The 25,031-nt window shown below is 42.6% G+C and overlaps 1 protein-coding gene across 4 annotated transcripts in view; it reads right to left on the bottom strand.

The window, feature by feature from the left end:
* ctbp2a (C-terminal binding protein 2a) overlaps positions 1-25,031 on the bottom strand; it is a 136,677-nt gene that overhangs the window by 78,664 nt on the left and 32,982 nt on the right. For all 4 annotated transcript variants that reach the window (XM_071393244.1, XM_071393247.1, XM_071393245.1 and 1 more), the window contains one exon: positions 1,644-1,818. In XM_071393244.1, coding sequence (XP_071249345.1) covers positions 1,644-1,701 — 58 coding nt within the window. In that variant the 5' untranslated portion in view covers positions 1,702-1,818. The remainder of the gene's footprint in view (positions 1-1,643; positions 1,819-25,031) is intronic.

Raw genomic sequence — 25,031 nt, 5'->3', positions numbered from 1 at the left:
AGAGAGAGAGAGAGAGAGGGTGGGGTAGGGGGAAGAGAGGTACAGAGAGAGAGAGGGGGTAGGGGGAAGAGAGATACAGAGAGAGGGGGGGGGGGCGATACAGAGAGAGGGGGTATGGGTGAAGAGAGATACAGAGAGAGATACAGAGAGAGAGAGGGGGTATGGGTGAAGAGAGATACAGAGAGAGATACAGAGAGAGAGAGGGGGTATGGGTGAAGAGAGATACAGAGAGAGAGAGGGGATGGGGTAGGGGGAAGAGAGATACAGAGAGAGAGAGGGGGTAGGGGGAAGAGAGAGATACAGAGAGAGAGAGGGGGGGGGTAGGGGGTAGGGGGAAGAGATACAGAGAGAGATACAGAGAGAAAGAGAGGGGGTAGGGGGAAGAGAGATACAGAGAGAGAGAGAGATACAGGGGGGTAGGGGGAAGAGAGATACCGAGAGAGATACAGGGGGGTAGGGGGAAGAGAGATACAGAGAGAGATACAGGGGGGTAGGGGGAAGAGAGATACAGGGGGGTAGGGGGAAGAGAGATACAGAGAGAGATACAGGGGGGTAGGGGGAAGAGAGATACAGAGAGAGAGAGAGGGGGGGGGGGTAGGGGGAAGAGAGAGATACAGAGAGAGAGAGAGGGGGTAGGGGGAAGAGAGATACAGGGGGGGTAGGGGGAAGAGAGATACAGAGAGAGATACAGGGGGGTAGGGGGAAGAGAGATACAGAGATAGATCTTCTCAACCACTAGGCCTATATCCCCTGCACACTGCAGCAAATACAGAAGTATGTATGTGGACACCCCTTCAAGTAAGTGGGTTCGGCTATTTCAGCCACGTCCGTTGCTGACAGCTGTATAAAATCGAGCACACAGCTATGCAATCTCCATAGCCAAACACTGGCAGTAGGATGGCCCTAACTGAAGATGTCAGTGACTTTCAACGTGGCACCGTCATAGGATACCACCTTTCCAATAAGTCAGTTCGTAAAATTTCTGCCCTGCTAGAGCTGCCCCTGGTCAACTGTACGTGCTGTTATTGTGAAGTGGAAACGTCTAGGAGCAACAACGACTCAGCCGCGAAGTAGTAGGCCACACAAGCTCACAGAGCTCGCGTAGCGCGTTAAAATCATCTATCCTTGGTTGCAACACTCACTACCAAGTTCCAAACTGCCTTTGGAAGCAACGTCAGCACAAGAACTGCTCGTCGGGAGCTTCATGAAATGGGTTTCCATAGCCGATCACCAATGCTCAAAGCTCGCCGACATCGGACACTGGAGCAGTGGAAACGCATTCTGGAGTAATGAATCACGCCCCACCATCTGGCAGTCCGATGGATGAATGCCCGATCTCACTAATGCTTGTGGCTGAATTGAAGCAAGTCCCCGCAGCAATGTTCCAACATCTAGTGGAAAGCTTCCCAGAAAGGTTGAGACTGTTATAGCAGCAAAGAGGGGCCCAACTTATATTAATGCCCATGATTTTGTGATGAGATGTACTTTTGGCCTTGTAATGTACTTCTTCCAGTGGAACAGATATGACTCAGGCTAAGAACATCTTTGTCTCATTACTGAGTGATTCAGTTTCAGCAGTATGACAGAGGAGGAAACGGGGAAAGTAGTTGGAAAAGAGATAGGAAATGAGAAGTGTCTCTTACCTTCACAGATCCTGTCTAGTCGTTGGCGTTTCACTTTGTGTTTGTCAGGCAGAGCCATGCTAACACTCCTCTCCTCCTCTTCTCCTCTGTTCTCTTTCCTGCTGTCAGCCAATCTTCAGGAAGCTAGCACTCTACCCAGAATTGCCCACGAGTCATGCCGCCACACCACACACACCTGTAAAACACACAGAGGAAAAAGTGAGAAGGTTACACACACACACACTAACCTAACGTTGCAGGCATAAGAGAAAAGCCTGAGCAGAGTTCCCACATCCGGTTTTCAGCAGAAAAGGAAGCTAGGTTGAAAATAGCTATATCCCTAAAACCAAGAACATCCGGTTGTTGGCAACTCGGCAAAGGCTACAAACACACCAATCATCATCAGATCCATCCAAAACACATTCAAACATGTGGACACTAAATGTGGAACAAGAAATTAAAGCACGGAAGGAAAAGTTGCTATTCATTTATTTGCATTTTCACCTTCAAAATTAAGGAACCACAGCCCATATTAAATTGTTTCGTGATAAAAGGGAATGTTCTCGTTATTGTAAAAAGATTGGATTTTTTTCATTAGAAATATTCCAAATGATAGTACCCTGCAAGGAAATATGGTGACCAGTAGAGGGAGAGCTGTGCAAAATATCTCACCGTCCCAGCCAGATACCAAAAGCAAACAAAAAAAAACACATGCATACACACCAATTATCTCTCATTGGTCAGATATTTCCCAATCCAGAGATACTGCAGAATCCCCTTCAAAACCTTGAGGCTGAACACAGACACCCCACCGTACACACAAAGACACAGACATGCAAACATGTGCTCTCACCCTCTCACACACTTAGAAGCACTTCCCGTTAAGGGCATCCAGTCACACTGTCTGAAATGTGGGTCAGTTATAGTCAGTAGAAATATAGACAGGGGGAGGAAGAGATCGTGGCCAAGTGAGAAAGATGTGCTAAACCACACTTTGAAAAGCTAAATGAAACAAGGAAGAAGAAATGAGTGAAGAGCAACTAACAGCATCAGTCAGCCAGGTATGTGACGTGTAAAGTTCATCCATCTCTCTACAGTGATTAGGTTTGACATTTAAACCCTGCGCGCACACACACACACACACTCTCCTCCACAATTTTCTCACTCCCACCGCTTCACGACCTTTCTCTTCCCTTTACCCTAATTACTGTCTCATTAAATCACTCCATATCGCCCAGCTCATCTCCTTCACATCTAAAGTGTTGTCTGGGATAATAACCTTCAACCGTGTGTCCTAACTGACCAGTGGTTTTGTGCGTGTTATATCTGGGGTCTCCCAGAGAAGCCATAGTGAAAAATTGGCATCTAGTGCTGACAGGCCAAGCTTTCCTGGCTTCCCTTACAAAAACAGTTTAGCTAAAAAGTTGACAATGGAACAAATTCTGCTCTGTTCTCCGTCTCCCTGTCATCTAGTAAATCTTTCAGCAGTTGGTCAAAACAAGAAAAGAGGGAAGGAGTGAGAGAGAAACCCGAGAGAGAGAGAAACCCGAGAGAGAGAGAAAGAGAAAAACTGAGAGAGAAAGAGAAGGAAGCCAAAAAGTGTAGTGCCATAGAGACTATAGTGTATCAGGTGGTGGTCATGAGCCTTCCCTGGGATCACAGCGGTGTATAAGGAGGTGATGCTATACACACACTATATTATATGGCGAATGGATGAAAAATCATGCCATATCCCTTTCACTGACATAATGTTACACCCACTCTACTGAAAAAGCTGAAATGTCAACTCCGTTGAGAAGGGTGAAGAGTCAACATCAACAACATTTGAGTGGAGAACTAACAAGGAGAGTGCAAGAGGCAACCGTCACTCAAGAGGCCCTTACAGGATACACTGGTGAGTTGTAACTAAGTGAACTTAGGTAATGTAACTAAACAATTACAGGGGCTTGTTCTGACAGAAAAACACAGAGGTGCAGGCTGGGAAAATAGTGATGACCCCCCCTGAAACCGCTCCACAAATACACAAGTGTCCAAGCACACACACAACAAGTCATACAGAAGTGTCCAAGCAAGCACATACAGTATACAAAAACGCATAGAGCCTCAGGAGTTGTCAGACTCTACAGCCAAGCGCTCAGCAACAATTTCCTGTGTGTGCTCACAGGAAGAGCTCCTTTAAAAAGACCTGAGAAAATGATTCAGGGACAACACCGGTTTCTGGCCCATAAAAACACACACACTAGGGTTTTCGTTAGGAAAATGTGGCACCGGACATTCAATAAATGTATTGGATTCATATTGCAACCTGATTAGGGTGTCCACCCACGGTGCTCAGAATGCCAGAAATCACATTCATGGTAATTCACCTTAACAGAGCATGCAACGGAGTGCGTCATTCTTACCGAATTCCAATGAGCAATTTGAAGATGTTGGAATACATATGCGGCACGTCCATAAGGCTAGGGTGTTAAACTTTCCCTAACGCAAATTTAATTGCCAAAAGTATAGAGCATTATTAGCTTACTCATGTATATACAGAAATAAAATAATTCAAAATAGGCTACTACACCAGAAAGCATGAGTTGGCCAGAGGATCATTAGCTTCTTAAAAAAAATTGTAGATTGTTTTAAATCGCATAGAATACAGGCTGAAGGAGCGCGCAGCAAATACCAAATAGATAGTTGTTGAGTTGCGACTGTCGGTGAAAAGCAGAGACCCAGCCAGGCATATAGCAATATAAAAAATACAAATCACGGAAAAACTGTTTGGAAAGTAAAATTACTATTGCTGTATATAGAAGACAAAGACTCCAATCTGTTTTTAACTATCAACATTCTCAATTTAATTGAGCAAAAAGTATCTCAACGCACTGCATTGAACAGTCTTTTTTGCGAACAGTGATTGAGTTATATTATTAGCCTAAATGATGTAGTAAAACGTTCAGGTTTCAAACAATCAAGTATATGTTTTCAGAATGTGACGCGCTGAAGCCTGCCTAGTTGCCTATGCACTTAAATGGCGAATGGGAAGCGCGCTTTAATGAACCATTTGTGAAAAAATATATGTTGTAGGCCAAGTGATTTTTAATCATGGCGATGTTTTTTTTTTTTACACTAAATTGTATTTAGAATTGTTATGCAATGACTTGGCATATTAAAGCACTTTTCACTCCAGCAGCAACAAACAGTTGTTTGATGGGCTGTAGGAGCATCTCTCGCGCTACATCGACTGGTATTTCAAATCAATGAATAGGCTAAAATGTATTATTTCGCAATGGGATTTTTTTTCTTCTCTCGGACAATTGACCGGCAGCAATTTTATTTATCAGCGTATCATTTTATTTATTTTTTGGGGGGGGGCAAAAATGCTGGTCCCACGGTCTCTCACACACACATCACATTGGTTGTTTCTGTTCTAGTCCCGTTGAACTAACATACCAGTAACTACCTCTCTCAGTACCTCCATTAGAGTGAGCCAAGAAGAAAATGGCAGGGATAGAAAAACAACAAAGAACTGGGCAATACGACAATACACACATCATGTTGGAGTTGCTAGAGGTGCAGTCATTTGTTTTGGCACCTTCACCATTAAAACATTTGACCGTGTCAGATCGCACACGTTGTCCTGGTTTGGCACCGTGGCTCTGCGCGTGTTCCCACACTTATTAGGAAGGAATGTACGGTTTCTTTAACCAGGGAGGTACCGAGCAGGTGGATGTAAGGTCATGTAAAATCAACCACACAATGCACACGTTTACACAAACATGTCTGTCATCATAGGGGAAGTTGACACACAAGCATAAAACGGATGTAAGGATACAACATGGATGGGGAGGTTCTAAGCAGTGGTGCAATGTCTCTCACACACATTTTGGCACCCTTAATAAATATGAGCAAAAAAAGTATAAAATAAATCATACAAATACTGAGCTATATTGTATACTCCCAAAAAAATGTGAAAATGATATTGTTTTATACTTACTAATACAATTGCTCAGAGAAAGAGAGAGAAACAAATCTAAAAAAGATAAGGGGCAAAATTATTGGCACCTCTGTTGTCAATACTAGTGCACCCTCCCCTTGTGAAGACAATGACACTGAGCTTTTTTCTCAAATGTTCTATGAGATGGGAGAGAAACGTTCAGAGAAATCTTACACCATTCCTTCATACAGAATCTTTCCAGATCCTTAATATCATTTGTCTTTGCTTATGGACTGCCCTCTTCAATTCAACCACAGGTTTTCAAATGGGGTTCAAGTCCAGAGACGGATGTTGATTTTCGTGGTCAATTAACCATTTCTTTGTGGATTTTGATGTGTGCGTGGGGTTATTGTCTTGCTGGAAGAGCCACTTGCAGCAAGCATTTTCTTGGGCTCAAATCTCCTGGTACTTGGTAAAGTTCATGATGCCGTTTACCTTAACAAGGGCCCCAGGACCAGTGGAAGCAAAATAGCCCCTTAACATTAAAGATCCACCCCCATATTTTACCTTAGGTATGAGGTACTTTTCTGCATATGCTTCTGTTTTTCAACGCCAAACCCACCACTGGTGTGCATGGCCACAGAGCTCTATTTTCATGTCGTCTGACCATAACACCAATTCCAATCCAAGTGCCAATGCCATTTATCAAACTTCAGGCAGCTCTATGGTCAGACATGTTCTCCAATGTCTCAAAACATTTTCCAAAAAGTCTGTCATTATCCTCACAAGAGGAGTGTGCCGGAATATTGAAGAGGTGCCAATATATTTGACACCTATTGTTATTGCTTGTTAAACAAAATCTCTTTCTCTGAGAAATTATATTAATATAAAATAATAGAATGTACCAATTATTTTAAACATGCAATATAGATCTGTATTTGTATTATTTATTCTATACACCATTTTCTGCTCCTCTATATCAAGGGTGCCAATAATTAAGGACCTGGCTGTGCATACATACATGCATACATACACAGCGTGTGTAGTATTGCAGATGCGTCATTGTGACCAATACAAACAGCTGCTAACTTTAAAAGATCCACATGTGACAATCATAATTAGTAGGTAGGTCACCACAACTAATAGAGCAACATTTATATTCACTTTCATTCTGATTTCGATTTTACAGAGAATGTGTTTAACAGGGAGACACCAACTCTGGGAGAAACATTTCAATCTCTCATTTCATGTTGGTATCAAAAGGGTGATGTCAAGTTTTCCTCAAACTACTACACACTAAAACATAAAATGTTGCATGTCTGATCTCTGCCTCTCTTTCTTACACATACACTCTCTCGCTTTCGCTTTATGAGAGACTTAAGATGAAAGCTATCTGCCCAATGTCAGGGGAGACAAGGCACAGAAAGAAGTCTTTGTGAATATAAAAAAAAGAGGTTGAGAAGAGAGAAAAAAACCTGTGAAAGCTAGACTACCCAGGAGGCCTAGTCCGTGTGGGCGATATTACAGGCTCAACACAGCACCAGACTCTGAGAGAGAGAGAGAAAATGAGAGAAGAGAGCAAGCGAGCGAGAGCGCGCGCGAGGGAACAAGAGAGAGGGGGTAGATTGAGGGAAGGGTAGAATCTCGTGGGACTAGTTCTCCATAAGAAACATCTAGAATGTCTGTGGGTTTTGACTAAGTCAGTGAACACATCAGGGGAGAGTTGAAGGATGAAATAAAACTACTACAACTAACTTTGTAGTGCAGCTCATGACCGAAAAGACCAATCCTTTTCTGCCTTGATATATCTGCCTAGTTAGTGGCGAGTATATTCCTGAAAGTACAAGATGGCAGGAAAAGCAAAAATAGTAGAGAGAAAAGAAAAATGCAGTCAAGGTTTCTATCTGGTCTCATTAAATGGTGGCAGTGGAGGCTCTGAGGGCCACATAAAGCTGTCATTCAGACCAGTGATTTAAACCTCTCTCTCCTGCCTCCTATCCCAACTACTATAGCCTCCAATTACTGCTCTACACGGTTGCTCTCTTTATCACCCTCAATCTCCCTCCTCTCCTTGTCCTGTCATCATCTGGCCACATCTCTCTTTCATTTCCTTTTTGTATTCCTCCCTTCTTTAATCCCCTTGTTCTTTTTATCTTTCCTTTTCTGAAATTCTCTCATTTCATTATTTCTCTTGGTTTAACAGAGGGCTTTCTCCCCATCTCTCTCTTATTCTCTCCCTCCCTGTCTCGCCATCCTCATGATTCTAATGTAATGGGACTGCAGCATACAAACTGCTGACTCGGGCTAATGCGCAATTTTCTAATAATGCCTATTCGTTTAAGTCACACAGGAAATGCATAAAGGCGGCGTTATTTTGTAAAGCCTGTTAGGCCAAAAAAAATCACTTGAGGCATTAGATGCGCTTGTTCTTCCTCAGTGCAACTGATAAACAAAAATAAAACACCCTCTTGAGAAAAATTACATTTCCACATGCCTTGACTTTTCAGCCAACGCAAAGTGGGTATGTTATATGTTAACTAGGGGTATTCACAATTGGTTCTATTCAGAAACCTGACAGAGGGATGATGTATGGCTTTTACATATTTAACTGATAACAAAAGTCAAGCAGACAGCCTTCATGGAGCCCTCAACATGGACGGAGATGAAGATGGAGCTGACAAAAGAATTACACACCTAATGAGAAAGTGTTGATCAGCATCATGAATTTGTGCTTGTAGGAGAGGCTGTGCTGTGCTGACATGTAGGAAAGGCTGTGTTGACATGTAGGAAAGGCTGTGCTGACATGTAGGAAAGGCTGTGCTGACATGTAGGAAAGGCTGTGCTGACATGTAGGAAAGGCTGTGCTGACATGTAGGAAAGGCTGTGCTGACATGTAGGAAAGGATGTGGTGACATGTAGGAAAGGCTGTGCTGACATGTAGGAAAAGCTGTGCTGACATGTAGGAAAAGCTGTGCTGACATGTAGGAAAGGCTATGCTGACATGTAGGAAAGGATGTGCTGACATGTAGGAAAGGCTGTGCTGACATGTAGGAAAAGCTGTGCTGACATGTAGGAAAAGCTGTGCTGACATGTAGGAAAGGCTGTGCTGACATGTAGGAAAGGCTGTGCTGACATGTAGGAAAGGCTGTGCTGTGCTGACATGTAGGAAAGGCTGTGCTGTGCTGACATGTAGGAAAGGCTGTGCTGTGCTGACATATAGGAAAGGCTGTGCTGTGCTGACATGTAGGAAGGGCTGTGCTGACATGTAGGAAAGGCTGTGCTGACATGTAGGAAAGGCTGTGCTGACATGTAGGAAAGGCTGTGCTGACATGTAGGAAAAGCTGTGCTGTTGATGACTTTATTACAGTTAAACCTTTTCGGGCAATTTTCCTCTAGAATATTTTCCTCACATAGAAAACCAAGTTCTCCTCCCTGCACAGTGCACACTGTGCCGCTCAAAATCAAAGTATATTAGTCGCATACACATATTTAGCAGATGTTATTGTGGGTGTACCGAAATGCTTGTAGAGAGGAGTATCAGGTGGCTAAGTCTACAGCCCAGCACATTAATGGAGGCTAACGGTGCCTGGTTAAAGCCTGAGTAGAGGAGATATTCAAGCTCAAATCTCTTAAGTCACCAGGGGATAGGAGAAGTGCAATTCTTAGAAGCCTTAGTATAATGGCAGTCGACTCGACCCAAGGGGTCTGTTTACGCTAAATGGAAGGCCAGATGAGGAGTGAACTGTTTGCCACCGACCTAGATTAATACCAACCAACCAGACATTGCCATGACAACTCTCCACACTCTGATTTCCTGTTTTCTTTGTGTGAGATTACTCTGTCAGGTTCAGCTGGGCTGTGAGAATAGCTGCTGGCACAGACACACACATGCAGATAGACAGACGTGTCAGCTGGGCCGGGTTCTGGGGATAAGGTAGGTTTAGCTCATGGGAGGAAGGGGATAGTCTGAGGAAAAAAAGAGAGGTGTTAAGGCTGGGGAGGGTAACTCTGCGAGGAAGGTGGTGCTGGTGCTGATGGAAGAAAATCAGTGTACCATGAGGCTGAATCAGCTGTATTCACTTACAGTATGACCAGCACGGTTTTGTTTCTCCCGAATCAAGCTCTCCTCTTGATTCAGAGAATAAAGGCTTTGTTTCAGCTACACTTGTAGGCGAGTGCTCATATTTTTCTTTTTTCCTGTATGTTGTGTGTGTGCATGCATGTGTCTTTCTCCTGGCCAGTTGGCAGATTAGCAGAGCACAGTGACCTCTCTCCAATAGCGTGCATTTGCGCAACTCTGTGTGTGTGTGACGAGGTGTGTATTGTAGTGGAGTGTCAGGGCACAATGCCCTCTGTGTGAGCTGATTAATGAACCCTCGTGGATGGTGTATGTTATGTAGCAGGCAGGTTAATTACACTGGAATGCTTCCCTGACCAGCAACAGAGAATGAATTCAACAGATACCACAGAGAATACCACATAGAATGCCTGGGAAGGACAAGGTGAACTGCCCCTGAACAAGGCAGTTAACCCACTGTTCCTAGGCCGTCACTGAAAATAAGAATTTGTTCTTAACTGACTTGCCTAGTTAAATAAATAAAGGTAAATAAAACTTTAAAAAAAAAATTTAACCACCTGCAAACGAACAGAGATAAAGAGCAACAGAGAGAAAGTAGAAGTGAAACAGACAAAAGAGCAACCAAGAACACATAATTGTGAAAATCTTAAGTCAGGGGTCAAGGAGGGGACAGATAAACAAAGAGAAAGAGAGAAGAACACCTTGCCTTAATTCCAATAAAGAGTGAGAATTAGAAAGACTGACAAAGTTGAACAGGTAAGAGATGGAGAGAGGAAAATAAAAATACATGATTGATTCAAATAAGAGTAAGTGGTATTTCTTCAGTCTCCATTTCCAACAAGATGTGCTATGTTTCTCTTCCTTTGCCCAAGCAAAGTGGCACTGCTCCATACCTCATGATAGTACTCCTGCACTAACAGCACAATAGAAATCCTTTCCCAATCAGAAAGTGTTTTTGACTATGATTTACAACCTAGCTAAAGACTCTAAGAACCTTGTGCTTCTAAGCTAATGGCTGTAACAATGTAACTTACATTATAGGCCATGTTACAATGGCTGAGGCTACTGCCTTCAAGCAGGCGACAAACTCAGTTACCATACTTTGTAACTGTCAGTAGGGATAGGGGTCAGTAATATTATGTACACTACCGTTCAAAAGTTTGGGGTCACTTAGAAATGTCCTTGTTTTTGAAAGGAAAGCAGATGCCTCACAAGTCCTCAACTGGCAGTGTCATTAAATACTAACTGCAAAACACCAGTCTCAACGTCAACAGTGAAGAGGCGACTCCGGGATGCTGGCCTTCTAGGTATTCTAGGAGTTCCTCTGTCCAGTGTCTGTGTTCTTTATCCCATCTTTAATCTTTTATTTTTATTGGCCAGTCTGAGATATGGCTTTTTCTTTGCAACGCTGCCTAGAAGGCCAGCATCCCGGCGTCACATCTTCACTGTTGACGTTGAGACTGGTGTTTTGCGGGTACTATTTAATGAAGCTACCAGTTGAGGACTGGTGAGGCGTCTGTTTCTCAAACTAGACACTCAGGGCCTCCCACTCCTCTTTCTATTCTGGTTAGAGCCAGTTTGAGCTGTTCTGTGAAGGGAGTACTACTCAACGTTGTACGAGATCTTCAGTTTCTTGGCAAATTCTCGCATGGAATAGCCTTCATTTCTCAGAACAAGAATAGACTGATGAGTTTCAGAAGAAAGATATTTGTTTCTGGCCATTTTGAGCCTGTAATCGAACCCACAAATGCTGATGCTCCAGAGACTCAACAAGCCTAAAGAAGGCCAGTTTTATTGCTTCTTTAACCAGAACAACAGTATTCAGCTGTGCTAACAATTGCAAAAGGGTTTTATAATGATCAATTAGCATTTTCAAATGATAAACTTGAAATAGCTAACACAACGTGCCATTGGAACACAGGAGTGATGGTTGCTGATAATGGGCCTCTGTGCGCCTATGTAGATATTCCATTGAAAAACAGCCGTTTCCAGCTACAATAGTCATGTACAACATTAACAATGTCTACACTGTATTTCTGATCAATTTGATGTTATTTTAATGGACAAAAAAATTTGCTTTTATTTCAAAACATTTTTAAGTGACCCAAAACAGTTTAACAGTAGTATATATATATATATATATGTAAAATACAGTTGAAGTTGGAAGTTTACATACACTTAGGTTAGAGAATTAAAACTCGTTCTTCAACCACTCCACAAATTTCTTGTGAACAAGCTATATTTTTGTCAAGTCGGTTAGGACATCTACTTTGTGCATGACAAGTAATTTTTCCAACAATTGTTTACAGACAGATTATTTCACTGTATCACAATTCCAGTGGGTCAGAAGTTTACATACTCTAAGTTGACTGTGCCTTTAACCAGCTTGGAAAATTCCAGAAAATGATGTCATGGCTTTAGAAGCTTCTGATAGGCTAATTGACATCATTTGAGTCAATTGGAGGTGTACCTGTGAATGTATTTCAAGGCCTACCTAAAACTCAGGGCCTCTTCGCTTGACATCGTGGGAAAATCAAAAGAAATCAGCAAAGACCTCAGAAAAACAATTGTAGACCTCCACAAGTCTGGTTCATCCTTGGGAGCAATTTCCAAATGCCTAAAGGTACCATGTTCATCTGTACAAACAATAGTACGCAAGTATAAACACTATGGGACCACGCAGCCGCCATACCGCTCAGGAAGGAGACGCGTTCTGTCTCCTAGAAATGAACGTACTTTCGTGCGAAAAGTGCAAATCAATCCCAGAACAACAGCAAAGGACCTTGTGAAGATGCTGGAGGAAACAGTTACAAAAGTATCCATATCCACAGTAAAACAGGTCCTATATCAACATAACCCGAAAGGCCGCTCAGCAAGGAAGAAACCACTGCTACAAAACCGCCATAAAAAGCCAGACTACCGTTTGTAACTGAACATGGGGACAAAGATCGTACTTTTTGGAGAAATGTCCTCTGGTCTGATGAAACAAAAATAGAACTGTTTGGCCATAATGACCATTGTTATGTTTGGAGGAAAAAGGGGGAGGCTTGCAAGCCGAAGAACCCCATCCCAACCGTGAAGCACGGGGGTGGCAGCATCATGTTGATGAGGAAAAAAAGTATGTGGATATATTGAAGCAACATCTCAAGACATCAGTCAGGAAGTTAAAGCTGGGTCGCAAATGGGTCTTCCAAATGGACAATGACCCCAAGCATACTTCCAAAGTTGTGGCAAAATGGCTTAAGGACAACTAAGTCAAGGTATTGGAGTGGCCATCACAAAGCCCTGACCTCAACCTATAGAACATTTGTGGGCAGAACTGAAAAAGCGTCTGCGAGCAACAAGGCCTACAAACCTGACTCAGTTACACCAGCTCTGTCAGGAGGAATGGGCCAAAATTCACCCAACTTATTGTGGGAACCTTGTGGAAGGCTACCCGAAACATTTGACCCAAGTTAAACAATTTAAAGGCAATGCTACCAAATACTAATTGAGTGTATTTAAACTTCTGACCCACTGGGAATGTGATGAAAGAAATAAAAGCTGAAATAAATAATTCTCTCTACTATTATTCTAACATTTCACATTCTCCTAACTGACCTAAAACAGGGACTTCTTATTAGGATTAAATGTAAGGTATTGTGAAAAACTGAGTTTAAATGTATTTGGCTAAGGTGCATGTAAACTTCCAACTTCAACTGTATATAAACTCAGCAACAACAACAAAAAACGTCCCTTTTTCAGAACCCTGTCTTTCAAAGATAATTTGTAAAAATCCAAATAACTTCAAAGATCTTCATTGTAAAGGGTTTAAACACTGTTTCCCATGCTTGTTCAATGAACCATAAACAATTAATGAACATGCACCTGTGGAAGGGTCGTTAAGACACTAACAGCTTACAAACGGTAGGCAATTAAGGTCATAGTTATGAAAACTTAGGACACTAAAGAGGCCTTTCTACTGACTCTGAAAAACACCAAAAGAAAGATCCCCAGGGTCCCTGCTCATCTGCTTGAACGTGCCTTAGGCATGCTGCAAGGAGGCATGAGGACTGCAGATGTGGCCAGGGCAATAAATTGCAATGTCCGTACTGTGAGACGCCTAAGACAGCGCTACAGGGAGATAGGACGGACAGCTGATCATCCTCGCAGTGGCAGACCACGTGTAACAACACCTGCACAGGATCGGTACATCCGAACATCACACCGCGGGCAGGTACAGGTTGGCACAACAACTGCCCCAGTTACACCAGGAACGCACAATCCCTCCATCAGTGCTCAGACTGTCTGCCATAGGCTGAGAGAGGCTGGACTGAGGGCTTGTAGGCCTGTTGTAAGGCAGGTCCTCACCAGACATCACCGGCAACAACGTCGCCTATGGGCACAAACCCACCGTCGCTGGACCAGACAGGACTGAAAAGTGCTCTTCACTGACGAGTCGTGGTTTTGTCTAACCAGGGGTGATGGTCAGATTTGCGTTTATCGTCGAAGGAATGAGCGTTACACCGAGGCCTGTACTCTGGAGCGGGATCGATTTGGATCAACATCCTCCTCCCTCATGAGGTACCCTTCCTGCAGGCTCATCCTGACATGACCCTCCAGCATGACAATGCCACCAGCCATACTGCTCGTTCTGTGAGTGATTTCCTGCAAGACATAAATGTCAGTGTTCTGCCATTGCCAGCGAAGAGCCTGGATCTCAATCCCATTGAGCACGTCTGGGACCTGTTGGATCGGAGGGGGAGGGCTAGGGCCATTCCCCCCCAGAAATGTCTGGGAACTTGCAGGTGGGGTAACATCTCACAGCAAGAACTGGCAAATCTGGTGCAATCCATGAGGAGGAGATGCACTGCAATACTTAATGCAGCTGGCGGCCACACCAGATACTGACTGTTACTTTTTGATTTTACATTTACATTTACATTTAAGTCATTTAGCAGACGCTCTTATCCAGAGCGACTTACAAATTGGTGCATTCACCTTATGACATCCAGTGGAACGGCCACTTTACAATAGTGCATCTAAATCTTTTAAGGGGGGGGGGGGGTGAGAAGGATTACTTTATCCTATCCTAGGTATTCCTTAAAGAGGTGGGGTTTCAGGTGTCTCCGGAAGGTGGTGATTGACTCCGCTGTCCTGGCGTCGTGAGGGAGTTTGTTCCACCATTGGGGGGCCAGAGCAGCGAACAGTTTTGACTGGGCTGAGCGGGAACTGTACTTCCTCAGTGGTAGGGAGGCGAGCAGGCCAGAGGTGGATGAACGCAGTGCCCTTGTTTGGGTGTAGGGCCTGATCAGAGCCTGGAGGTACTGAGGTGCCGTTCCCCTCACAGCTCCGTAGGCAAGCACCATGGTCTTGTAGCGGATGCGAGCTTCAACTGGAAGCCAGTGGAGAGAGCGGAGGAGCGGGGTGACGTGAGAGAACTTGGGAAGGTTGAACACCAGACGGGCTGCGGCGTTCTGGATGAGTTGTAGGGGTTTAATGGCACAGGCAGGGAGCCCAGCCAACAGCGAGTTGCAGTAATCCAGACGGGAGATGACAAGTGCCTGGATTAGGACCTGCGCCGCTTCCTGTGTGAGGCAGGGTCGTACTCTGCGGATGTTGTAGAGCATGAACCTACAGGAACGGGCCACCGCCTTGATGTTATTTTGACCCCCCCCTTTGTTCAGGGACACATTATTCCATTTCTGTTAGTCACATGTCTGTGGAAGTTGTTCAGTTTATGTCTCAGTTGTTGAATCTTGTTATGTTTATACAAATATTTACACGTTAAGTTATAAATGCAGTTGACAGTGAGAGGACATTTATTTTTTTGCTGAATTTATATTATATGCTTCATCAGCAGATTCCTGCAAACATAGACCCCATCCAGAGAGAGCTATCATGGATACTAATGGACTCTTCTGTCTCACATCATCCTATAGTTAATGGAGTTTACTTTGAGAACAACATAGAAAGGGGTCCTACTATAAGTATTGAGCTACAGTACTGTAGGCCTATATTTAGTAAATGTGGAGACTGGAGAGTACAACCTATATTGTCAAAAATAGAAAGTAGAGCTAAATCTGTTTTCATAAAATGTGGACAACTCAACCCACTTCATTAAAAAAAAGAGCAAGAAATTATGTTTAGGAAAGAAATTATACCATAACGGCAAGCATCTTATCTTAGATCTGGCACTGTATAAAACAAACTCTTGAAATACATTTTGGTATGATCCCTAATATAAACTCTTAGATAAGCCAAGATGGCTGAGTAGGAGGTACTAGAGGAGGGTGAGTCTGTGGGGCCTTAGCTCCTTGTTATGCTAGCTCAGAAACACATTCCCTACACTTTTGTTCCAGATTATAAATCAAACATCTCCATTTGAGGGAAATCAAACATTGCCAGATGGACAAGCAGACAAGTTAAAAGTCAACCATCCCACTGTGCTGTCCAAAGCTAAGTATGAAAGGATTACCTTGTAGGCATGCCAAATACGCCTATCTATCAATATTCATGCAGGAAACGGGGCAATAACATCCATCCATTCTGTTACATCAACCACTCTGGCAGCACTTCTGTCACTTTGTTGACAAGGAGATATGCTATGCTTTCAGAGGGGAGATGAAACATTTTGCGAGTGGCAGTTTTCTAGTCTTTCATACTTCTCGGCAACAAGCAATACATAGATAACCAGTGCTCTGTAAAGATGTTTGACAGACAGCTATGCACTGTGGACTGATGCTTGCTCTCTGTCAGAGATACACTGATGTTCACATAGTAGGAAATAGAGTATTTCACCCCACAGCGATTCGTTTCTGTTGCATCTTCTGTTGGTATTCTTTTATGGTCGGTAAACAGTTCAAGTAATGGGGAGTTTCTCAAGAAAGTATTCCACCAACAGGTCAAAGTCCACAGATTATGTGCTCTGGTTTCCCTTGGTGTTATCCCACCTAGGCCATTAAACAGCCAGAGCCTGGTGTTTCACGACAGGATTGCCGACCCAAAACCCCAGGGGCCTCCTGGGAGTCAGCACAATGTGCCACACAGCAACAGCAGACTAGTAAAACAAGCTGCAAAACTTCCACTACGACATACAGTGGGGTCTGGAATTATTGGATCCCTTGATAAAGATGAGCAAAAATGACTGTATAAAATAAACAATACAAATACTGAGCTATATGGTATGCCAACAAATTTGAAAAGTTATATTATTTTATACAAACACAGTTGCTCAGAGAAAGAGATTTTGTTTAACAAGTAATACAATCTAAGGGTCAAAATGATTGGATAGCCTGTTTTAAATAATCCAGCACCCTTCCCTAGTGAGGATAACAACAGGGTCATTAAAAGTCATTTCAGCAAGCCATGATACCCACCATCTCAAATTGTTCTGAAATAGTTTCTGTAAATAAAAACAGATAAGATAAGCATTCCTGGAAACATTATTTTGTTGAAATATAATTTGATCTCTGAGAAATTAAGCTTATTGCATCCAAATTGGCCATTTTAAATGTATGCATCCAAATTGGCCATTTTAATTTATAGTACTCATATAATATTCAATAATTATAGTATCTAGAGGAGACCAAATAAATACTGGGTACGCTAGTTTTGTATGTCTAGGGTTTTTGTATGTCTATGTTGGCCTGATATGGTTCCCAATCAGAGACAGCTGTTTATCGTTGTCTCTGATTGGGGATCATATTTAGGTAGCCATTTTCCTTGTTTGTGTTGTGGGATCTTGTCTACGTATTAGTTGCCTTTTTACATTTCAGTTGCGTCACATTTCGTTTGTGCTTTTTGTTGTTTTGTTTATGAGTTTCTCTTCATTAAATATGTGGAACTCTACTCACGCTGCGTCTTGGTCTCCTCTTTATGACAATCGTGACAGTATTTTGTTGTAGGTGTACAGAATCTGATTCTACCAACATGCGCTTCCAACCTCGAGCGCTGGACAAGGTGAAGGTAAGTTGGCAAAAACATTTACAAGCTGACGGCTAAGATAGCTACATTTAGAATAAGCATGGTATAAACATGAATTGGGTAGTGATATGGGTTACAGGTGGTTAGATGTAGCCTGAGGACCAAAGAATAACTTCCAGACCATGTAATCAATTTAGTCTATCCCTTTTCACCTTTTTCTTTTCCTGAGTCATTCCACAGTGCCCTGATGAAAAATACCCCAAAGCAGGGGCATTATGTGTACACAAGCATAAGGTAGCAGACACACCTTGCGGTTATGGAGCACAACAAGGTTGTGGGACAGAAACCAGAAAGGAACACTAAAAGGTATGAAATCAAGACTACAACAAGGAATGATAACCTCCTCATTCTTCTCTCTGCAGATTCTCAAAGCACAATACAAAAACATGTCTACAGAATGTGCCTGCATGTGTACAGTATGAGAGCGATTGACGTGCCATTTCTCCTCAATCTCCCATACAACAATTCATACTGTGTAAGAACTGCCTTCGAGACAGGATATTTCTGCAGCATAAATTTAAGAAGTTTGGAACCACCAAGACTAGAGCTGTCCGCCCGGCCAAACTGAGCAATCGAGGGAGAAGGGCCTTGGTCAGGGAGGTGACCAATAACCCGATGGTCTCTGACAGAGCTCCAGAGTTCCTCTTTGGAGATGGGGGAGAACCTTCCAGAAGGACAACCATCTCTGCAGCACTCCACCAATCAGGCCATTACGGTAGAATGGCCAGACGGAAGCCACTCCTCAGTAAATGGCACATGACAGACCGCTTGGAGTTTGCCAAAAGGCACCTAAAGGACTCTCAGACCATGAGAAACAAGATTCTCTGGTCTGATGAAACCAAGATTGAATTCTTTGGCCTAAGCGTCATGTCTGGAGGAAACCTGGCATCATACCTAAGATGAAGCATGGTGGTGGCAGAATCATGCTGTGGGGATGTTTTTCAGCAGAAGGGACTGGGAGACTGGGGATTGAGGCAAAGATGAACAGAGCAAAGTAGAGAGAGACCCTTGATGAAAACCTGCTCAGGACCTCAGACTAGGGTGAAGGTTCACCTTCCAACTGGGCAACTACCCTAAGCACACAGCCAAGACAACACAGGAGTTGCTTCGCGACAAGTCTCTGAATGTCCTTGAGTGGCCCAGCCAGAGCCCGGACTTGAACGCAATCGAACATCTCTGGAGAGACCTGAATATAGCTGTGCAGCGACGCTCCCCATCCAACCTGACAGAGCTTGATAGGATCTGCATAGAAGAATGGGAGAAACTCCCCAAATACAATTGTGCCAAGCTTGTAGCGTCATACCCAAGAAGACTCATGGCTGTAATCGCTGCCAAAGGTGCTTCAACAAAGTACTGAGTAAAGGGTCTGAACACTTATGTAAATGTTTGTTTAAAAAAATTGCTAATAAAAAAAAAAAAAGACCTTTTTGTTTTGTCATTATGGGGTATTGTTCGTAGATTGTTGAGGAAAAAATATATTTAAATCAAATTTTATTAGACACATGCGCAGAATACATTTACAACCTTATAATGAAATGGTTACTTACGAGCTCTTAACTGACAGTGTCGTTTCCAAAAATACGGATAAGAGATAAAAGTAACAAGTCATTAAAAAATAACAATATATACAGGAGGGTACAGAGTCAATGTGTGGGGGCACCGGTTAGTTGAGGTAGTATGTACATGTAGAGTTAAAGTGACTATGCATAGATGACAACAGAGTGGCAGTGGTGTGGAGAAGGGGGGGGGGGGGGCAATGTGAATAGCCTGGGTAGCCATTTGACTAGATGTTCAGGAGTCTTATGGCTTGGGGGTAGAAGCTGTTTAGAAGCCTCTTGAACCTAGACTTGGCGCTCCAGTACCGCTTGCCGTGTGGTAGCAGAGAGAACAGTCTATGACTAGGGGGGCTGGACAATTTTCAGGGCCTTCCTCTGACACCACCTGGTATAGAGGTCCTGGATGGCAGGAAGCTTGGCCCCAGTGATGTACTGGGCCGTTCGCACTACCCTCTGTAGTGCCTTGCGGACGGAGGGCGAGCAGTTGCCATACCAGGCAGTGATGCAACCAGTCAGGATGCTATCGATGGTGCAGCTGTATAACCTTTTGAGGACCCATGCCAAATCTTTTCAGTCTCCTGAGGGGGAATAGGTTTTATTGTGCCCGCTTCACGACTGTCATGGTGTGCTTGGACTATGTTAGTTTGTTGGTGATGTGTACACCAAGGAACTTGAAGCTCTCAACCTGCTCCACTGCAGCCCTGCCAATGAGAATGGGGGCGTGCTCTGTCCTCTTTTTCCTGTAGTCCACAATCATCTCCTTTGTCTTGATCACTAAGAGGGAGAAGTTGTTGTCCTGGCACCACACAGCCAGGTCTCTGACCTCCTCCCTATAGGCTGTCTCGTTGTTGTCGGTGATCAGGCCTACCACTTTTGCGTCATCTGCAAATTTAATGATGGTGTTGGAGTCGTGCCTGGCCGTGCAGTCATGAGTGAACAGGGAGTACAGGAGGGGGCTGAGCACGCACCCGAGGGGCCCCTGTGTTGAGGATCAGCGTGGCGGATGTGTTGTTACCTACCCTTTATCCACTTTAGAACAAGGCTGTAACGTAACAAAATGTGGAAAAAGTCAAGGGGTCTGAATACTTTCCCGAATGCACTGTACTTTTGGTCATGTAGCGTATCTTTACTTTTATGACAATTTGGTACTTTTTCCACCACTGAAAACCATCACCAAATTCACTGAGAATACATTATAGGAAGAAAAAAAACGTACTCCGAGCCGCAGCTCCATACTTTCTTTTCAAACATAGAGAACTGATACTATACACTTGTTGTTGAGCTGGGATTGGCGTGGGGGTCCATGAGTGGCTTTGATCATTTCTTTGGATTCCTCATGTCTAACTCATTGTTAGAAAAAGGTTTGTCCAAATCGGATGTTAGGTACTATATTTATTGAAAATTATGTGAATACTATAATTTAAAAAGGCCAATTTGGGTATTGATACCTTCATTTCTCAGAGGTCAAATTATATTTCAACAAAATTATGTTTTGGAGAAATGCTAATCTGTTTCTAACAACAGAAACGATTTCAGAACAATCTGAAAAAGGTGGGTGTTGAAATCCTCTTGTGCTTTGAGGTGGAACACAGCCTTTTTCTAAAATGTTGTATGAGATTGGAGAACACATTGGGAGGGATCTTACACCATTCCTGCATACAAAATCTTTCCAAATCCTTGGCCTTCGAAAGAAACATGCATATGCTGAAAATACATAATCCCTCCTGTAAAATATGGTGATGGATCTTTGATGTTATGGGGCTATTTTGCTTCCACTGGTCCTGGGGCCCTTGTTAAGGTCAACGGCATCATGAACTTTACCAAGTACCAGGAGATTTTAGCCCAAAACTTTGTAACCCCAAGCAAACATCAAAATCCACAAATAAATGGGTAACTGATTACAAAATCAACATCTTGCAATAGCTATCGAAGTCTCCAGACTTGAACCTCATTAAAAACCTGTGGTTTGAATTGCAGTCCATAAGCGCAGATGAAGGAGACGTATGGAGCAAAGGTCAAAGATCCCTTCCCATGTGTTCTCTAATCTCATAAAACATTCTCGAAAAAGGCTCAGTGTCGTTATCCTCGCAAGTGGAGGGTACTGGAGTATTGAAAATAGGGCGTCCAATCATTTTGACACTTATCTTTTTTACATTTATTTTGTATTACTTCTCTTAGCAATTGTATTAGTATAAAATATAGCTCAGTATTTGTAATATTTATTTTATAGTCTTTTTTTGCACATATTTATCAAGGAATCCAATAATTCCGGACTGTAACTGTCAAGATAATATAGTACATGGGTGCCAGCAGACCTGATTTCCATGATTTCTAAGAGCACTCCAACACAGTATTTTTCCTTCACAATGAATCATTTTATTAGACTGCACATTCACAAAAACGACTTTGCATTTAAATATGCAGGAGCTGTTATCCTTTCATAATACAATTTATATCATGCTGCTAGAAGTTCTGGAGTTGACATAAACAGCCTTTTATTCAAAGACCTTTTCAAATGTCAGGTCCCATCAAACACTGTGACAGGTCTTTCGGAAAACTACTCCAAGAAATAAAATAAAAGAAGGCTTATCATGCATATTCATGTGCCTTTCAGACAGCTACTTCAACTGCTCTGATTTTACAATTGGCAGCACAGAAGAGTGAAGTGTAAGGTGAAATAAAATAGCTTTTACTTTTCTGCAAATAACTCAACAGGATATTTGCACTGGGTATTTTGCTTCTCTGCAAAGATGGACTGTTTGCTTGTTATTTATTTACAATCATTGCAATTTGGCCAAATCTGTAGGATTAGCCAAGTTCATGCACTAAATTACACAATTGTAGACACTACAAATATAATGAATGATTGTATATAAAGCATGTAATCACTTTGCACTAGCCTTGGCATGACCGATCAGCTATGTTGATACCATGATGTAACCACTGGCAGACAGCATCCCTTTCCCTGAAACAGTTGACCAAAACATCTTTCCAAACCATACTTTGTGGGAGAGAAATGCCAAACATTTGAATTCCCACAATGAATAGTGCTGTATCGAAGAATGACTAACAAACAATAAGAGTAAGTCATTTATTTTCTCATAGTCAGCACAATTCTCTTGAAGTGAAGTAGAAAATACAGCCATTGCCTTCGCCTCAGCCTCCCAGACACCTCAGCCTTTTATCTCACAGTTGACTCGTCCCTACATCAGCAGGAAACATCCTCCTGACTCCATGTCAGCTGAACTGAATGAGGCCCATCTATGGCACAAAAGAGCCCTTCCTCCTAGCTTCAACTCACCCCAGAGATGCTGAGACAGGAGTGAGGAGATCAAAAAAGAAAAAAAATCGCAAAAAAAGAAAAAATCCTGTTTTGCTTCTTGGTGAAAGAAACACAAGACAGTGTTTCTTGTGTCATTGGCTGTTTTTTTCCCCACCAAAGTTGAAGGCTGTGTCAGCACATTCTCTCCCTCCCTCTCTCCTCCAGTTAGCAGATAATGGACTTTATCAGATATTTATGTAGTTCGCTTCTTATGGCTGAGATCCCGTTAACGGGATCGACTTGACAACAGCCAGTGAAAGTGCCGGGCGCCAAATTCAAACAACAGAAATCTCATAATTAACATTTCTCAAACATACAAGTATTTTACACCATTTTAAAGATAAACTTGTTGTTAATTCCACCACAATGTCCGATTTCAAAAAGGCTTTACGACGAAAGCACACCATCTGATTATGTTACGTCAGTACCTAGTCACAGAAAAACACAGCAATTTTTCCAGCCAAAGACAGGAGTCACAAAAAGCAGAAAGAGATAAAAATGTATTACTAACCTTTGATAATCTTCATCAGATGACACTCATAGGACTTCATGTTACACAATACATGTATGTTTTGTTCGATAAAGTTCATATTTATATCCAAAAATCTTAGTTTACATTGGCGCGTTATGTTCAGTAATATTTTGCCTCCAAAACATCCGGTGATTTTGCAGAGAGCCACATCAATTTACAGAAATACTCATAATAAACATTGATAAAAGACACAAGTGTTTTACATGGAACTTTAGATAAACTTCTCCTTAATGCAACTGCTGTGTCAGATTTCAAAAACACTTTACAGAAAAAGCACACCATGCTATAATCTGAGTACGGCGCTCAGACACAAAAACAAGCCATACAGGTACCCGCCATGTTGTGGAGTCAACAGAAGTCAGAAATAGCATTATAAATATTCACTTACCTTTGATGATCTTCATCAGAATGCACTCCCAGGAATCCCAGTTCCACAATAAATGTTTGTTTTGTTCGATAGTCCATAATTTATGTCCAAATACCTCCTTTTTGTTCACGCGTTTAGTTCAAAAATCCAAAATCACAACGCGCAGGCACACTTAGTCCAGACGAAAAGTCAAAAAAGTCCATTACAGTTTGTAGAAACATGTCAAACGATGTATAGAATCAATCTTTAGAATGTTTTTAACATAAATCTTCAATAATGTTTAAACCGGAGAATTCCTTTGTCTTTAGAAACTAAAAGGAACGCACCTACCTCTCACGGGGGTGCGCCTGAGTGAGCGCGTGGCACTCTGCCAGACCCCTGACTCAATCAGCTCTCATTCCCCCCTCCTTCACAGTAGAAGCATCAAACAAGGTTCTAAAGAATGTTGACATCAGTGGAAGCCTTAGGAAGTGCAATATGACCCCAAAGACACTGTATATTGGATAGGCAAACCTACAAACCTCAGATTTCCCACATCCTGGTTGGATTTTTTTGTCAAGTTTTTGCCTGCCATATGAGTTCTGTTATACTCACAGACATCATTCAAACAGTTTTAGAAACTTCAGAGTGTTTTCTATCCAAATATACTAATGATATGCATATCTTAGCTTCTGGGACTGAATATCAGGCAGTTTACTCTGGGCACCTGCCCCCAGCCATAAGGTAAACAGCTTGGAAAATTCCAGAAAATTATGACATGGCTTTAGAAGCTTCTGATAGGCTAATTTACATCATTTGAGTCAATTGGAGGTGTACCTGTGGATGTATTTCAAGGCCTATCTTCAAACTCCGTGCCTCTCTGCTTGACATCATGGGAAAATCAAAATAAATCAGCCAAGACCTCAGAAAGAAAATTGTAGACCTCCACAAGTCTGGTTCATCCTTGGGAGCAATTTCCAAACGCCTGAAGGTACCACGTTCATCTGTACAAACAATAATACTCAAGTATAAACACCATGGGACCACACAGCCGTCATACCACTCAGGAAGAGATGCGTTCTGTCTCCTACTGATGAACGTACTTTGGTGCGAAAAGTGCAAATCAATCCCAGAACAACAGCAAAGGACCTTGTGAAGATGGAGGAAAAAGGTACAAAAGTATCTATATCCACAGTAAAACGAGTCCTATATCGACATGACCTGAAAGGTCTCTCAGCAAGGAAGAAGCCACTGCTATAAAACCACCATAAAAAAGACAGACTACAGTTTGCAAATGCACATGGGGACAAAGATCGTACTACACCATCCCAACCGTGAAGCGCGGGGGTGGCAGCATCATGTTGCTTTGCTGCAGGAGGGACTGGTGCACTTCACAAAATAGATGGCATCATAAGGGAGGAAAATTACGTGGATATATTGAAGCAACATCTCAAGACATCAGTTAGGAAAGTTAAAGCTTGGTCGCAAATGGGTCTTCCAAATGGACAATGACCCCTAGCATACTTCCAAAGTTTGGGCAAAAATGGCTTAAGGACAACAAAGTCAAGGTATTGGAGTGGCCATCACAAAGTCCTGACCTCAATACCTATAGAAAATGTATGGGCAGAACTGAAAAAGCGTTTGGGAGCAAGGAGGCCTACAAACCTGACTCAGTTACACCAACTCTG

Source organism: Salvelinus alpinus, chromosome 3, assembly GCF_045679555.1.
Source record: "Salvelinus alpinus chromosome 3, SLU_Salpinus.1, whole genome shotgun sequence".
NCBI lineage: Eukaryota > Metazoa > Chordata > Actinopteri > Salmoniformes > Salmonidae > Salvelinus > Salvelinus alpinus.
Note: the sequence above shows the minus strand (reverse complement) of the source record. Positions and strands in the feature narration are given on the sequence as shown.